The sequence below is a fragment of the Marmota marmota genome, unplaced genomic scaffold (genome assembly GCF_001458135.2).
Source record: "Marmota marmota marmota unplaced genomic scaffold, marMar, whole genome shotgun sequence".
Taxonomy (NCBI): domain Eukaryota; kingdom Metazoa; phylum Chordata; class Mammalia; order Rodentia; family Sciuridae; genus Marmota; species Marmota marmota.
The window spans coordinates 49,741,967-49,761,350 of NW_026000108.1; the positions used below are offsets into that span (position 1 = coordinate 49,741,967).

The 19,384-nt window shown below is 30.9% G+C and overlaps 1 protein-coding gene across 10 annotated transcripts in view; it reads right to left on the reverse strand.

Annotated features, from left to right (window-relative positions):
- The window catches only part of Epha5 (EPH receptor A5), a 339,772-nt gene that overhangs the window by 153,820 nt on the left and 166,568 nt on the right, over window positions 1-19,384 (reverse strand). For 4 of the 10 annotated variants that reach the window (XM_015482149.2, XM_015482147.2, XM_015482148.2 and 1 more), the window contains exons 4-5: window positions 15,314-15,469; window positions 11,030-11,365 (exon numbers count right to left, since the gene is read on the reverse strand). The exons of 3 other annotated variants lie outside the window; for them this stretch is intronic. In XM_015482149.2, the coding sequence (XP_015337635.1) occupies window positions 11,030-11,365; window positions 15,314-15,469 (492 nt within the window). The remainder of the gene's footprint in view (window positions 1-11,029; window positions 11,366-15,313; window positions 15,470-19,384) is intronic. 3 more of the 10 variants (XM_048784579.1, XM_048784578.1, XM_048784580.1) reach the window with 1 other exon arrangement.

The following is a 19,384-nucleotide window of genomic DNA, read 5'->3' on the forward strand; positions in this document are numbered from 1 at the left end:
ATATATATACATATATATATATATATATATATATATATATATATATATATATAAAAATGATAGATTTTTCTTTTGCCATAAAGAAGAATGAAATTGTGTCATTTGCTGGGAAATATTTGGAACTGGAGATCATTGTGCTAAGTAAGGTAGACTCAGAAAATCAATGGTTGAATATTTTCTCTCATATATGAAAGCTAGAGAAAACAATTAATAATAAAAAAGGAATATCATGAAAACAAAAGGTAGAATGATAGAGTAGAGCAAGGAAATCAAAAGTGTGGGAAAAGGGTAGGACAGGAGAAAGTACTAGGGAACAAAGATAGGAGTTATGTATATACCAAAATGAATCTCACTTGTATATCTATAATGCACTCATTAAATAATAATGACAATACTAATAATAGAAGGGAGACTAGTGAATAGAGCAAGAGAATCAAGAGGGGAAGGAAAGGGAGATAATTGGAAATGATATTGATCAAATTATATTATGTACATGTATGATATGGCATAATGAATTCCATTATTATGTATAAATTATAGTATATCAATGAAAAATTAACTACAATCCTGTTATCCATCAAGTCAATTTGACAACTTATCTTATTCACAAGCACATAAAATTTAATAGTTATAATTATGGCTAGTTTGCCAATATATTTTTAAATTTTTGATATTTTAAATAACAGCTTTCAAAGATGCAAAAGTAGACTTCAAAAAATAAAATTCCAGAAAAGAAAGAAAATTAAGATAAAAAGGAAACGACAAACATGAACAAAAAAATTGGTACAGAATTATCTGTAGAATTCCCAAAGTGTTTAAAAGATATTATAGATCACCAGGATAGAGAGCCTTTGCCTAGCATGTGTAAGGTCCTACCTTTGATCCCTGGCACCTCAAAACACACACACACACACACACACACAAACACACATTATATTTTAACATCACTACCTATTATAATACTGGAATTATAATAATGACTTTAATAATATGGAAACAATTCATTAACAAGTTAACTAAACACAAACACCAGGGCCTATCCTCTTGTCTATCCTCCAAATAATCCAAACATATAAACAAGGGAACAAATGTTTGTAGTGACTTTTGCTCAGTCATGTTAAAAAGACATAATCAAACTGAAGAGCAAAGAAACGTTTCTTAAGGAAGCAGGAATTTAAGCAGATCTAAGCTGTCTATGACAGATATAAGAACACAGGATTCCAAAAAAGGAAATAATATGTGCAATATTTTGTATGATGTGGAGTTTGGCTGTAGGATAAGAATTCCTTGATTTAGATTCCTATTCCCTCTCCTACTAGATCTGTGACCTTAGAAATCAGTTCACATATTTAAACTTCAGTTTCTTCATCTTAAAAATGGGGAATAGTAATATTATATGATGAAGATATTGCCAGGATCTAATAAGGAAGTTCACATAAAGTTCTTTGTGTGGGATATACACTTGGTAAGTGCTGAAACATCCATGATATCATCGTCTCTACCACTATTGTAACAATAGTAGAAAGAAAAAGAGAGGAATGATAAGATGTGAAATTGCCTTCTTAGAAATGAGATAAGTCTCTAGTAAGATTCTGAAGTCAATAAATAAAACATGAACATTTAATTCTTCTAAAATTATTCTACTCCATCCTGGAAACCTTAATAAATAAATCAGAGATGAAATATGGTCATATTCTCTGGACTGGAATCACACCTTTGAGTTGTTTTCATAACAGCAAACAGGCATGGTAGCTAGCACAGAACTTGAGCCTCATTTAAGCCAAATTTCATAGAGAGGCAACTGAAGTTGGCAAAATTATAACATTTTTGTTGGCAGCCATCATCAGAATACTAATCTTGTTACAAAAGCATCCACGTGAGGCCAATGTGAACATATTCATAAGAAGTAATTGAACAGAAAAATTGTCTCCAGATATTTCTTCTTAGGCACTTCAATAACTGATCACATTAATACCCATCCACATATAATAATAATGTAGTTAACAGACTTTGTACCTTTTCCAATAATATTTTGATGAAAATGAGCCTGTTTTATATACGTAATGTATTTTGCCCTTTTTTTTTGTTTTAACTTTGGCACTGTTATGCTCTTGTTCTTTTGTGTTATTGCTCTGGATACATCATCAAAATTAGAAGAACTTCAATGTCAATATAAAACTGAATGCTTTAAAATATCATTGAAGATATAGACCCATTGGAAAGGAAGTTTTTGGATTTATTCCTCCCAGCTTGAAGCAGTTATTTTCTTTATTTGTGGAATTAGTCACTCTATCCGTTACCTTTTGCTTTTTTTCTCTTACATATTACTTGATCAAAGAATCTGCCAATATAGTACTCATAAAGAATAAAATCTATTTTTTCTATAGTTGATTTCATAGATTCACACTATTTAGAATGCCATAAAGTTTCTTAAATACTTCAATAATATTTTAAATATCTTTTACATGCATGACTTTCACTAATTATTCTTTGGATATTGAATCACTCACTCCTCATAACCATTTTGTGTCATAGATACTATCATATTTTTTGGCTTAATAATACAAAACCTGATTTCCTGGGATATTCAACTAACATCCAATCTAAAAAGCTAAAATTTGGAGAAACAGGAATAAAACTGGGAAGTCTAAATCCACAGTTCAGATCTTAACCAATACAGTATCTGCTCTTCTATAAAACAGATGCAAGAATATATAATTTATTCTTTGTAGATTTCATTTTGAAGACAATAAAATCATTTTAGTACATTGTGTAGGGAAATGGAAAAGAACTGAAAATTTGATCCACTTATTTCATTGTTTTAAATTTTCTTGGATTTTTAGAAATTAAATTTCTCCATGTATTCTGGTTTAAAATAATCATATTAAAGCTTTCATCTGAATATAGAACATACACAAATAGAGTAGTAAGAGAATTTGTGTCTCCATTAGTAGGTAAGAATTTATGAAAAGCAGAGTGAATCTGACAGTTTAAAGCAAGAGATTAGATTGTAAATTCCACATAGATGAATCTATAATATATCAAATTTGGTAAAAAAAAATTATTCTAAAATAAGATACATAATATAACCATTAAATTACATTTAAAATGCATGCATTAATATTTAACACATTTAACATAATAATTAGAAAAATGAATAAGATACAAAAAATGCTCTTTTATGTAGGGAAATTGTAAATGGATTTGTTATAGAAATGAAATTGGGTTAAATAAGAAAATATATGTACTAGAAGAGGACTTTGTGTGATTCAAAGATGAAAAATTGTCATGAACTAAGGTCTATAATTAATTCATCCTCAATATATTAAGCTTAAAAAATACAGAAAGAAGGAAAGAAAGAATGGAGAAAGTGAGGGAAGTATCTAGGAAAGGAGGGGAGAGAAGAGAGAAAATAAAATAATGGAAGAGAGACAAAAAAATTTCCTTATTCAAAAATCTACCTTTTCCAAAAATAGTAAGGATACCTTGTTTTAAAAATTGCCTATAAATGTTTCATTGAAATTTAAATAATTATGCAGGAATATTTGTCAAATTCATAGGAATATATTATTCTTTTGAATGATAAGATATATGTACATATACATATATATTTTATGTGTAGCACTAACTGTGAACCTCGTCTTACCAACAGATATCAAATCTCAAAAGAAATATGTTTCTGTTTCTGTTTCTGCTAAAATAAAGGCATATGGCTTTAGGAAACATCAAACACAGCCAGGTTCTTCATAATGGTCTCATTTCTGCTTTCTGTTAGTGAAGATGGAGGTAAAACATGAAAAGTTTTCTGGTGGACATACTTAGGATTTTTCTGCAGTTCAAGTATGAGATCCATAAATAGAAATGCTAATAGTGGCAAGACCAATTAAAATTAAAGCAAGTGCCTGCCATTAATTGCTCAAAAGCTACAGTGGTAATGTTTAGTGTCATCAGGCCATGTGGTGCTGTTTGGGTCATTGCTCCTGGAAACTTAGATTTTATTGTTTGAATAGAGTGTTTTCAATGATTCTAAGAGACAAGTTCATTTCCTTTATTATTGCTGTTTTCTATTTCAATAAGATATATGTTTGCAACTAAGAAAATGGACATTCAAAACAACAAATTGTTTCCAGAAGAGGGATATTGCACATTATAGTGTTTTAAGGGAGGGAGGACATAGGACCTTTCCCAGGCAGTATTTCAGTGTAGCAAGTATCTATTTAATATTAGAGGTTGGCAATTTGACAATTTCTATACATAGGACCATGTTTTTCAGCACTTGTGCTCACTTCCAGTACAGTACTTGTTGAAGACAGAATTTTTGATGATCAAATTTCACCTTTTTTTAGTAGTATAAATACATTAGAAATATAATAAATATGGGAAGGACCGGCTATGCTAAATGCAATATAGAGTTTCAAGAAATAAAAGACGAAAAACAATTCAAAGTTTAAGTTCCTAGCTCAAGTTATATAAGATGACCAGGGAGTCTCCAGGATATTTTATGGACCTACAACTGTGGACAGCAATGATTTAAATCATGATCTGCCTTGTGGCTGTGTTTTCACTGGGAACTTCCTGTGTAAAGATGCAGGTCATGATGGCTCAGTTGCTATGGTGACACCTGGCCTAAGGAGGCTCCATGCAAATGTGCAGAGCTATATCAGTCTGGAACTTGAGCTCAGGCACCAACTCCTGGAGATAGATAATTGTAACATAACAGGATAACCTTAATGTTTTGCCAATTCTGCATCCTTCAGATAGCCTGCTTTGTAGAAATTTTCCCACAAATAAACTTTTGATGATAAAACCTATATAATAAACATGCTGCACTAGCTCTGAGTCCCTGCTCCTGCATCAGAGTTCAGTGTCCATCTGGCCCCAGCTTTCTTTGTGTGTGGGGCCAGATGGAACTGATATCACCCCTCATCTGGTTGTCTAAATTAATGACTATGATGAGAGATAAGGCCATGACAACAGCTCTTGTAGTGATGAGGGTTACATGTCTATACATCAAAATCCAAGTGTCTTCCCATAGAATTCTTGAATTATAAAAGAGGTTATCTTGCTTTTTGAGAAAATGAGACCATTGTGGGCAAAGAAATGTGAAAACCTGAGCATCTGAATGTTTGGATAAATAGGAGAATTTAAGTGACTCAACATATTCTCCACTTCTAAACATATTCTCCACTTCTAAAATTTACTATGTCACTCTTGCTTGCAGATCCAGCTATTCTACATCTGACAGAGGAAAATGTCCCTTCATTTCTTTTACACCAAGTTCATACATTGTCTCTGGTAGTTAACTAATTGCAGATGGCAATTTTCTTTCTGCCCAAACTTCTTATTCCACATAAACTCAGGAGCCTATATTCTCTTTAAAAACAATTATCTAGTCAATACTGGGGGAGAGGAAGTTTCTTGAACATGAGACTCAAAAGATTCTAGGTTAAATCTGAAAAATCATGGGGGAAGTAGGGTTAGAAATAAATTTTATGATTCCTACATAAAAGCATGTTGGAAATTATGTACTACTCCTGATAGCTAGCACAGGTGCTACATGTTCCTTCAATTAATTGAACAAAATCTGGAATGAAAGATGGCCTACATTATATAAAGTTCAGTTATTGGGACTTCCTTCTTTTAGTGTAGAAGAAGGCATTCAATGAAACAATGATGTTAAAGTGAAGTTACTGTTCAAGACCTATGAATCACCTACTGATTACAACTTTAGAAAGTGAGTAGAAGAAACTTTCTTCGTTATATCAATAAAAAGGGTAATGTGGCATTTTAAATCTCCATAATTTCTGTTCTATATATTGGAAAACACAGAATATGAATCTACAGGGAAAAAACTTCTTGATTACTTTAGGGTTCAGAAGCAGCAAGAGAAGTAGTAGTGCTTTATCACTGGAAAGAATGTAAGTATGAATGTTATAATAGGCAGTAGTATTTGAATGGTAAAAGAATACACTCATCTTGTATGTACAGACTAAAATAATGGGCAATATGATCTGCACCATGAATAACATCAAGGTCTTGGAAAGAGGAATCTATATTTAGTCATCTAGTTAGTAATGACTTCTCAATAACTTCCATACTTGAGTTAGTTAACCTACTCCATACCTTCTTAAATGAAGAAAAAAGTAGTAGAAAAAAAGATAGTTTTGAAGAAGGATCTGAAATAGCATCATATTTCAATAAGATACATTCAGATTTCCTTAAAGGCATATGTGATGATTTTCTGATGATTTCTTATATAGGACAAAGGGTGATAAATATAAAGACCTTTCAGACATTATAACATTGATCATTTTGGATTCCAAATATCACTGAAAATCATTGTCTTAAGTAGATTGTGAGGGTTATTTGATGAATGGGATTTTGTTTTAGTCCATATTACAGCTGATTATTTGATTGTTTTTCCCAATTTTTGGTATGTGTGTATGGAAGACTTACTCTGTAACTGAAAGAAATTTGCTTTGTCTCAATAAATTATGAAGAAAAAAAGTAAGGGCCAAACTAAAGCCATTTGAGCATCTCCTTCTTACTAAAAGAATAAATACAATTCCTTGGGAATATTGTGATTAGTGCCATACAGCACAAAGAACATAGAAGAAAAAAAGAGTAACAGTAATGAACATATTAGCAAATTTAAAGTTTCTGTTGGTCTGTATAAAAGACAAATTGAAAATGGCAAACAAAAATAGGTTTAACCAGGCAGTTATTAGAAATACAGTCAATGTGGCTTCACACTGAATCAACAAAGACCCTGGGTCTCTGTATTATAATAATTGTCTAACAAGTGACAATGACTTTTTCTTTTATTAATATCTGAATAAACAGAGACCACCAGATGATTGCTGTATTTTATAGGAAACAACAATGTACTTTTACTTTCGACTTTTACTATTCTCTGAAATTTCTAGCTTTAAAGCTAATTTAATTTTCCAAAACCCTGATAATCTAAGCATCCTATGAAACACCATGCTGGTCAACTAAAAGAATGACATTAAACTGAAAGTACCAAATAAACCTGGACTATGTGCTTCAGGCACTTAAGTAAGAACCAAGAAATAAAACTCATCAAAATATAAGAACCAAATATTTAGTGGCATTTCTAGTAGTCTATGAACCTTTGGAACATCTCCGCCAAAGTTAAAAGCAAGTTTGTCACTTTTGCTGCTTATGTCATGTCAACATAGCCCTCTAGGGGAAAGAGTCCAAAAGTCTAAAACTAAATCAAAACAATTAAATGTAGTCAGTTTCAGTCCATAATTAGTAGTTCACTTCTACATACTAATTTTTAGTAATTTTAGTTTTATGGTAAGAATGAGATTATTTTTCCTTTGGAAGAAATTTAACTGAGTGTAACTATACCTACTTCAAAATTATGTTAAAACATTTTTTTTAAAAACATCATAGAAGAATATGATAAATGCATACTATTTGTGAGTAGTATAACAGATAATGAAATTTTCAAAGTAAGTGCTTTCAATAGAATTTTTTTAATAATTTCATGTCTATTGATATATATATGTATATATACACACACAAATATATTCATACATGTATATTATGAATATATAATACATATATTATATTCTTTAAAAGAATAAAATAACAGAATAGGTGTTGTAAAATAAGTAAATATTTTATGAGCATAATTTTGGCAAAGAAAGATTGTTATATGTAAGTCATATTTTTAAATGAATATATCACATAATAAAAACATAGATTTATCAGAACTTGTAAGGAAATCAATGAATTGTATTCCTTTTCTGAGTTTGAGTCTAGTAAAATACCGTGTGCATATTCACTATTATATCACCTTCATAATTTTATTATTTAGAGTTTATTATAGTTATTATGCATTTATTATACATTCTATTTTCCTAGCATTTCCCCTTTCCCACTGCTAGCATTTTTTTAACATTTTTGTCACATGTACATTTTTCTCTTTCGTTTGATTTTTTTCCTTCCTTTATGTGGAAAGAAAATTCTCACAAAAAATTGAGAATTCTTTCCTTTCAACCTGAGAATTATAACTGCTTTTTATAAGAACCACAAATTCCAATTAATACTAGTATTTGGTTTTTCCCTAAAACTTTGTATTTTTTACTTGCCTGTTAATTACATGGAAAAGAATTATCATTTTAAATTATATATATTCTCTCAAGAATGAGATGCTAGATTCTATATTGATGCAACACTTGGGAAAAGATTTTAAATATGATATAATCAACCATACTTAATCATTTAATCATTAGCTTTTCAAAAACTATCAGCCAGGGTCAAAGACTATCCTAGATAAATGCAAAATTTACATCTTGAACAAAAAAAAATTCTACTTTTTTCTTTAATTTTTAAAATTCAAACAGTTCATTCATGGTTTGATGTCATACACACAAAAAAAATCATATCTATCAAATGCTCAGAACATCTGCTGAGGCCAATTACAAATATGAAATAAATTACTCAAGAAAGAAATATATATTTAGAAAACAATCTTAAAGGAACTTGAAAGAAATGTTAAAATTTCCTGAAAGAAGTTTTATATAAAAACCACATATATTGCAGACAACCTTTCTCAAATTAATGCTTTAAAAATGCAAACATTAAAAACTACAACCCCCTTTCTGTAATGATATTATTTAATAAGAATTCAGCCATGATGGCATTAAATTTAAGACTTTGAAGATTTACTTAACGTTAACAGTTTTTTTGTGGAAATTCAGTTTTATTTGATCTGGAATGCTGATTCTGAGGAAAAAAACATCTTATTTTGATCTTTTAAATAGGTTTGCAAGGATTTTACAGCGTGCACCATTAAAATGTGGATAAAAGCATTAACCAAAAGTCAACACAGTGTCTGCTCTGACTACAAATGTTTGTTTTTCGCTGTATTTCTGCCATGACTAGATGAATGAAAATGAATCTTCCTTGGTATATAAGGTATCCAAGGTCTAAGTAATACACTTTGGAGTCTGAACAAGCCAGCTAGTCAAAGACATATAGAGCATATGTTTATTTATTGAGCACAGGGCTAAAACAATAAACAGTCAATTCCTATATTTAGTTCATCAAAGAAATATCTTTCAAAGACATTATGCAAGATAGGTTATGAAAGCTACCTCCCAGAGTTTTCTCCCAAAGGAACACAAGGCTTAGTGATTGCTCAATATGCTTTCAACAGGACAATGGAAAATTCATAGTAGAATCAAGTCAGGTTGAAAGATGTTGCATAGGAAGCCTGAAGCCAGAGGATTAAAGCCAATATTTTTCTGATTTTTTTTTTCTGATTCACATTTACTGAATTCTTGTGATGTCTACTCTGTCAGTTTACATGTGTTATCATTTCTTTCATCTGAATGTATACTAAGGGAACAAATATTTTTTTCTTATTCCTATCCAACTCTTTAGCATTTCTTTTACTTTCCTCTCAGGTTACGGAGTGAATGAAGAAATATATAATGTATTAAATAAGGGAAATTTCATATATACATATATGTGTGTGTGTGTTTATGTGTGTGCATTGTTTTCTAATGAAAAAATTGCTATGGACATGCATTTAATGTGGATAAAAGCATATAGGGTATTCAGAGTGATGCACTGCTTTGCTCAGATAACAAATCATTTCAGTACCTCTTCAATGTTTATTTCAGTTTTATCAATCAGAACCAACTTGGGACCTAACCGCACACATTTTGTTATTTTTGATTTTTTGTTTCCAGTACTAGGGATTGAATACAGGGCCTCACTTCTACAAAGTAAGTGCTCTAACATCGATCTACCTCCCAAGCTCCATTTTCTTATTCTTCAGAGATACCCTCTTGATTTAACTGATGTATCCAACAATTCAAATTAATTATTTTGGTCAAGGTTTGATAATCAGCAGTATTCCCTCATTAACCCCTGCATTCCACAATCTCCAAACTTATTATATGAATTAAGTCCCATTTGATTCATTCAAACATAATCTATTTCTTTGTGAGTACCGGTGACAAGGACATGCTCATTGACCAAAGCCCACATGAGGTAGGAATGAGGAGACAAACTTACAGTACACTGGGATGGAGAGCTGAGGTAAATCAAAACTCACCCTACTCTGGCACTAAGAGTTGTAGTAACAGGGAGCTTACTGTACACTGGGACAGAATTCTGGTAACAGGGAAAGTTACAATTGTGTGGCCTTCAATGCCAGATACCTGTTGTCAGACAAAACAAGTTCTAAGTAGCTTTTAGTCTTGGGAAGTTTGTTGCCGCCTACTGGGTTGAATTATTATATCAGCTATGGGAAGAAAGACTTCCATGTTGACTTGTTTAAAAGTGAATATTTAAGAGAAAATTAAAGTTCAAAGATGAGGGTATTTCATACTCTTCAATAACTACTCCAAAACAATTCCAAGTTCTCCACATGGAAAACAGATATGTTTACATGTCATTGTGTAGTAGTGCTGTAGTAGTTATTAGTAGTTATCTTAATTTTAATAAATGAATTTAGTGAAGAAAAATTCATCCCATGCATTTTTAATAATAATAGTGGAAATAATGGAAAAAAATATGCAAAAAAATGCAGCTGTGATACCAAACAAGCAAATAAGCAAGCAAATAAAACCTGCCTGATCACGTTAAATAAATGAATTAAACACACACTCACACACACACACACACACACACACGCACACACGATGGAAACAAAACAACCAAAGTAAAGATCTGTGCTACAATGATACAGTATATAAGATTATACAATATTTTGTTATAAATGAATTGCTCCAGAAATATATTTTTAGTGAAAGAAATTCAATTTAAAACATTTATTTTTGGACTATAGATGTGTCTGTTAAGAAAACCTTCACTTTCAGTTTAAAGCTAGAAAAGTGTTTTGAGCTGTGTTATACTTTATATCCTGACCTTCTAGTTTATGGGGAAGTTTTCTCAGAGTTATCAGTCAACTTTGCCCTTAGCTGTGAAGATAATGGACAGAGTGAGGCCTAAAATATACAGTTTGGTTGGGCATGGCACTTACCTGCTTGATTTGTGGTTACATTTACAGACACATACTGCCGCGCTCCTGGGCTCAAGTCGGATACTCCATTCACTGCCTCAATCTCAAAGGTATAGTTTGTGTGAGCGAGCAGATCCACCATCATGACAGAGGTGTTTTTCAGGCCGATTTGCTGGGGGAGGTACCTGACATGACCGCCACACTCCTCACAAACCCCTGCATGGGAGTTGCACTTCTTGCATGCAATATAATATGACACATCTTTCCTTCCACCAGTGTCAGCAGGAGGAATCCATTCCAGAAAGACACTGGTTTCATTAACATTTGAGATGGCATTCCGAGGAGCTGAGGGGGGTCCTGGTTTGCAAAGTAAAGTGAGAAAAACATATTTTAAGATGATATTAATGAGGCATCATTTACTACACTAATCCCTTACCTGAAGGAAAAAATAGGTTTAAAATTCATTTTTGAGGGTTACAATTTGTTATTATTTTTGAAAGTCTTATTGCTTTTTTATAGGAAAGGCAGTGCAGTAGGGTTTATGACCTGGAGAAATGATTTAGCTTTGCTTTGTTGTAACACTAGTTTAGTAAAAGCAGACGTTTTGCTTAGTATATATGCAAATAATTATGGATTAAAACTATGTATCCTCAAAAATATTAAGTAAAATGTTATATTTAAAATGTGGTAAATGGGTCTCTGTGGGGATTGAACTGATTATTTCCTCACTCATACCAAGAGGTAGGTAAACATGAAGAAGCTACCATGTCATCGGCAAAGGTTAAAATAAGATTTTTCAGTGTCACTCTTGACAACAAGTTATAAAGTAAGTAAAAAGGTAACTCAAGAAACATTATAGATCTCTCTTATAATCACCAATGAAATTAAAAACCCTCTTGAGTGGTGGAACAACATCACCATGTGTGGTAAAATCTCTTTTTACTTACTATTCTTTTCATATTGTAGTCATGTAAGTTGTGAATTTTACTTAATTGAAAGTCTAAAATTCATTTTAAGGCTTATCCTCAAAGGCCTTACAATAGAAAAAGTTAAAAGGATTCAGATTTTGAAGAATCAGCAGAAAAAAGTTCAATCTACAACCTACTACAATAAGAAAAAAACTACATTTAATTAAAATATATTCATAGAATCATAATGTCTTAGACTGGGACTAATATAACTTTTTTAACTTCATGCAGTTACTTCTTAGATGTTTTATCTTTATCTATGTTAATAAAAATTGGTTGTAATTTTAAAAACATCTTATATTCATAATCATCTTATCTCATCAAGACAGAATATTTCACTAAAATATAGTAATAAAGTTCACACATTGAATAACTTATAGAATTTCTCAAGTGAAGGGTAACATATCTTATTTGAATATTATTTTAATTATTTATGAATCCAATAATTGGCATACTAAAGACAATTCAAATTGATTTCATGATGTCTAAAACTCAATTTTTAGGTACAGTTAAAACATCAGTCAGTTATAAGAGTTTATAATCAGATATCTTCAAAAAGCAAATATATTTATATCAGTTTCTGAGAACAAATTTATGTTTCTTTTCCTCAGAGAATGGAGTATGGTAATATTTAAATGGTTCAAAAGCATGCATTAAGCTACTTACAAGGATTTAGTGAAATTATACTATATGTGCTATTTGTTCTAAATATAAAAATTAGCAATAATTTCTACCTAACATTTCAAGCCATGATTATTGAGGAGCAAATTTTAAAATGATTAAAAAAGCATCCTAGTATTCAGGGAGTTAGCTGTAAAAAAATTGTCATCTAAATTAAAGAAAACCATAACTAAAGAGTTGACTTTATTTCATTTTTTGAAAAAACAATCCCACTATGATGGTATTTATAGTTGAACCCTATGACTTTTTCCACATGTTCAAATTACACACTTCAATGTAAAATTCACTTTTAAATTGCACCAATTAGTTAAGATAGAAATGTAAGTATTATTGGTTATTACAAAATTTAGGTTATTTAGTAGTTTAAAAAATGGAAATTTTTAAAATTTGTAATAAAAATGTTACATGCTAAATTTCTAAGAAAGAGATAAAATGTAGCCAAAATATATCTAGTTTATAAACTTTTATTTTTTTCTTGCCAAATGAAATATACTCACATTAAAACCATTGTTTTTTTAAATCTATAAAAACATATTAGTCTGACTCTTTTGCTTTTGATTGCTACCACCACACTCACAACTTAGATGGGACACGTATGCCTCCAAAGTTAAAAATTAAAAAATCAAGTGATGTTAAAAAAATCAAGTGACGTAGAGGTAAAAATTAGAGGCTCTATCTTACATAATCTTAAGAATTCCAGTGTCCCAAAATAGATATGATGTGTAACCTAAAGTGAAGCTGTGAGAAGAACCCTTGGTTTAAGTCAATTTGTCAGAATTTTAGTTCTTATTTTTGAAATTTTGCTCTGTAGATTAAAGTAAATTTTTCATTTCCAGATTTTATATATATATATATATATATACTTTTTTTTTCAAAAAAATATTAAAATGAGTCATAATCATAAATTCAATTCCAAAAGCCAAAGGCAAAGTGAAGTTCAAGATTCTGGTCTGAACATCAACCAAGCCATGAAGGGATCACATGTATTGTCTAGGGTACTCTGAGTGCAACAAAAAACAGACACACACACACACTCACAATAATCTTTTTTGAGAAGTGCATGCAAAGTCGTGCTCTTTTGAAACACAATATTAGAAAATCACAATGGAGATAGAGAAAATGTAAAGCCTACCCATGGGCTTTGGTCCTAAGAGTGCTAAGCAGTCCTTGCCACCAAAGCACAGACTCTCCCTGATTCCCAAACAAAACAAATATACAGAAAGGGAGGCGCACATTTATGCCACAAAGGAGATAGTCCAGGCTGGGCCACAGAAAATACTAACTAGAAAATTAATGAAATTGAAAAGATGATTAAACATGGTTTTCTTTCCTTAATTGACCACTCTATTGACCAGTCAGTATTTTCCTATTATTTGGACTTACTTTTGCTCTTACTAATCTAAATAATTTTTTAAATCTCTTCAACAACCAAATCCCAGACACATCCAATAAAATATATCCACCCAAAAGTGTACATCATAATGTCATTCATTCGGTTGAAGAGAAATCCTTCATCACTAGTAATCATCTAACACATAAAATCATCAATCTTGGGATTAAAAAGAATGATATTTAGAAACAGGAAACTAATATCAATGATTTAAGAAATTCTGAAATATCTGAATGACTATAAAATTCAGACATTATGAAATTCAGATAAAAACCTTAATTTATGATGCTTGATAAGAAGAAATCTGTACTATTTATGTTTGCAGATGTATATTCAAAATTCAAAAGTCTGAGAACATTTTGGAGAGCAGCTCCAACTTATTAAGACAACAAAGTAAACAAGTCAGGTTATGGAACCTGTACATTGTGAAGAGGGAAGGAATAGCATTTCTTCATTTTTATTTTCTATTTTTGTTTCATTTGGTATAGAGACTTTGCTTGTGGAAAAACTGTGGATATATCACCACCAAGCACACAAATGCATAAAGGTACTGTATTCACAAAAATCTTGGGAAAACTTAGACCAACCAAAGCACCCAAATGCATTGATAAATGTGGATGAATCCACTACAAATATGAAATAAAGTGCTTCGTATCTATCTCCACTGATTATGTGATCAGAAAATATGTTATTAATAATAGTTAAGAACACTCACTAACAAGAAATACAACATCTACAGGAAAGCCCTAACATGTTGTATATGAGTCAAATCTTATTATCCTCCCCAGGTGCTCCAGGTTCTTTATGTTTCTGGTCTTCTTTTGTAAGTGACCTTCTCTATGGCATTGCAGCTTAGTGAGGCAGGTTAGGACAGATGAAGGTTTACTATATTTTTTATATAATCAAAACACTGGTTTAGAAAGAAGAGGATAAAAAAGATTCAATGTGAAAAAGGACAGTGGATTCACCAGAAGTCAGGTTTAGCAATGGAGAACATTAAAACAAACAAAATCAAAGGAAAAACTGTATGTTGTGCCTCCGATGTTGAATTTGAAATTAGGGGAAGTGAGTGATTAAAAAAAAAACAGACTCAAGTTTTTCAATGCTTACTCAAAGAGATTGAAATTCGATAAAAAAAATATGTTGAGAAGATTTAACACTATGCCTGTTTTCAGGGGAAATGTTAATAGAACATAACAGGCTGCATCATGATGTTTCTTCAACTGGTGAAAGTTAGCATCACCAAATATCCATGGGTTTCCTTACTTGTGCATGCCATTGTGGGTGGATCAGAGTCCCTCCTGAAATAATCCTTTTCACAGACACAAGAGGTTGAAGCTTCCTCATGGGTGTAACTGTGAGGTGGACATTTGCTGCAGCTCTGGCTGTGAGGTGAGGCTTTGAAGAACCCAGGTCTGCACACTGTCAAAAGAAATAAGAGACTAAGCTTTTCCCAGGAAGAGATGCAGTGTTTGTTTTGTGAATAATGTATCATTTGGAATAGTATACACAGATTACAGGTAATACAATCTTGGCATGAATTTCAAGAATTTTTCATAAGCTTCTGGATCATAAATATCAGACTCTTCATTCAAATAATCAAATATTTATCTAAAGTATTAAAATTAAAAATGTATGGTATGTACATATATCAATAATTTTATGCCACAGGAGCTTATAAGAAATTATATTTATGTAGACAAATGCTTATATGTATTTAAAACTGAAGCAGTGCTGAGTACAATTTTACTTAATATACTGAAACTACATTGGAGAGCTTCAAGTTATACTATATAATCCTACAAAGGAATGGTAGAGGATATACTAAAAAATTTTATATTAAATAGACAAATTAATCATCAGATGCTAAAATTTTCACAAGTTCTGTTATATTGGAGATGCTGCAGAAATCAGTTTTTCTATCATCCATATGATATTAACTTCAGAAATCATAGTTTAAGCATTTGTTTTAGATTTTCTCCATTTTAAACGTTTTCTTTAAGTTTCTTACTAATTCAACATTTATATATTCTGAGATCAGTAATATTTATATTCCATAAACACTGTAATGATTATAAATAATAAAAAGCTATGTCTTATTCAGTTTTGCCTTTACAGTACTTATTCCAGTGTTTGACTGCAACACGGTTTTAGAAAATGACATGAAATAAATGCATGACTGAATCAGTGAAGAGTATTATTGAGCAGTTTAGAATCATAGGAAGGAGATGTTTGCTGATACTTTTGTTAACTTTTCTCAGTTGGTAGACAGGTAAGTAGCTGGTGGTCATGAAGCCAATCTTTTTACTGTGTGAATTCCAAACATTTTCATATCCTCCTTTCTTCTCAAAAGGTAATGGAGTCAAACTTCAATGTTCCTATTAGTTAGTCTGGGCCAATTAAAAACTGCCAAACTGATGGTTAGAATACATTTTAGTGCTTATTTTACATAAAGCTAATAAACTGCATTTTTTTCCATTTTCAGAATTCACTACATATACTTAAGAGTATTTATTAATTCAAGCATCAAGGCACATTTGCTGAAACTCAAAGGTGAACGTGTATTTCAATAGAAAATTCTGGTAGACATAATGAATTGGAGCTAATTTTCATGTGCTATAAATGATCTGGGGTTTTAGTAATCCATGCTAAGGCTTTTTTCCATCTGCATGAATAATCAGGAATTGGCAAAAATAAGAAGGTACTTTTTCCAGTAGATCTAATTATGGTGATAGTAAAGCCTTAATGCTCTTATAAATTCAGAGAAAATGTGAAGTTATTTGAAAGATAAGAAGAGCTTTTTGATAGTATTAAGGACATTCTTGTAGTAAAATGATTAAGCGAAGATTTAAAATATTATTTTTTCTTATAATAGGATTGCTATAGCAGCCAATGCCATACTTAGCTAAAGTTATCCAATTTTTCTTCTTTTATCCTTTTAGTACAACCATTCTCACACTAAACTCTATTTGCTTTCAAAGGTATGAAATGTCAATCTGCACATTCTGTATATTTGAAATTCATTTATCACTAATGAGACATTCTTTGGTTTATAATGAATGCCATTCAAACTAAAAACTTCATGTAAGATCATATACAACACTATTGTTCAACCCTGCATGGGAGCTTTGGAAACAAGAAATAATTTAAATGTAAGTAAAATGTAGATAAATGTACCATTATGCCCTGCAGTCTAACAAATCTTTTCAAGCAAGTGTGATGGGCCAGAAACTTTGCTTGGTAATAGACTGCAATGGTAAACAAGATAGGTAAAACCTCATCTTTGTGAGTCTTAAAAGTATTGCATTAATAATTACAAATATGATTATCCTAGGAAAGAGAAAGAACAGTGGAAGTGAATATAGACTACCCCATTTAAACAGAAATATTAAAGAAACTTCCCTTAGGAAACAGAGTCTCCAATGAAATTTGAGATTAAGAAATCATCCATTTAAGTCTGAGGTTAGCAAAGGACCATATGAGATAGAGAACACAGAGAGCAGAAGATAGTAAAAATGATAAAGGAGACAGTTGGAACAAAGTGGAAGTCACAAATTTATACATCAAAGTGGGCAACCAGTTCACAAAATCAAGATTGCAATGGTTCAAATTAACAATTTTCAACTTTACAACAGTGCAAAAAGATATGCATTCAGCAGAATCTGTATTTCAGAATTTTAATTTTGATCTTTTTCTGGGCTAATAATAAGTAATAGATATTCTTCACAGTGTGTGCAATTCAATTAGTCACATCACCTTAAAACCATATACAAAATAAGCTTTGTACTAGATAACTTTGCCTAACTGTATGCTAAAGTAAGTGTTCTGAGCACATTTTAAGAGCATTAGGTTATGCTCTGATGTTTGTCAGGTTAGATGTTTTAAATATATTTTTGATTTATGATATTTTTCAGTTACAATGGATATATCAGGATATAATCCCATGGAAGAAACATATGTATTATAGACTTTGTTTTACAATGAAAATAAGTCATTATAAAAGCTTGACAAACTAAAATTTCATATATTTAAAGTAACTGCATATTTTGAAGTAGGGGATTAATAAGATCAAAGTAGCACTTAGGAGATCATTTCAGAGCTGCAAGAAAATAGATTGGAGAAAGCAAGAACAGAGGCAACTGACACTTTTGTTTTTATATTGGTGGAAAGACAATACTGCTTAAACCAGAGGAGTCTCAATAGATAAGAGTAGGTGATTATTATTTTTTAAAGGAACAAGACAAAATCAATTAGATTTCACAGCATATTTAATGGCAGAATTAATAAGAAATTATCATAATTACTGTAAAGTGTTTGGATTAAACTGTACAGGAAAATGCTGGTGCTATTTTCTCAGATTAGAGAACATGAGATATAAAAAATGTTTTAGGGAACACAATGAATAATGCTTAATGCATTATTTAATTTGAAGGAGCTAATGAAAGCTAAGTATATGTAAAAAAGGAAGACTACATGATTGAATATTATCAGAAAAATATTGGCAACTAATTTTTCATTGCCTTTAGATTCATAACTCCAAAACCCAATGGTATAAGCAACTGTGTTAGACAATCATTATTGCTATTTTCTTAGTTTACTTTATTTCCTAGTATTAATGTAATTATATTGAGCATCTTATCTTCAAACTCTTTAAAAGTTATTTTCCTTCATTACAGCTTAATGACTATATTTTCTCTAAATGGAAGTCATTAGAAAAGAAGAAAGAAAATGTCTAATTTTCCTACCATCAAATATCCAAACTTATATGCAGTTGTGCCCATCCACTCTACCTTTCTTCCTATTATAATAAAAATGTTATTCAAACTGAAAACTTCATGCAAGATTATATACAACATTATTGTTTAACCCTGCATGGGAGCTTTGGAAACAAGAAATAATATAAATGTAAGTGAAATCTAGATAAATGTACCATTCTTCCCTGCAGTCTAACAAATCTTTTCAAGCAAGTGTGGTGGGTCAGAAATTCTGCCTTAGTTCATATCAAGGAAAATCTTGACTTAGAATTCCCTCTATGCTGACATAACATCTCAAGTGTCTACAAATATTTTCACTGAAATGAAAACATAATAAACAATTATTATCACTTGATTCCTATCTCCCAGTACCTATTCAATGGTTTTGATCTACTTTCAAACACAAATCCTTAAAATCATTTTTCACAATTATGTGTGTATGTGCATTTATGTGTGTATGTGTACATATATATACATACACACACATAAATATATATATATGTGTATACATACACACATAAATGAATATATATTATATATATGCATAATATATTATATATATATATATTATATATAATATATA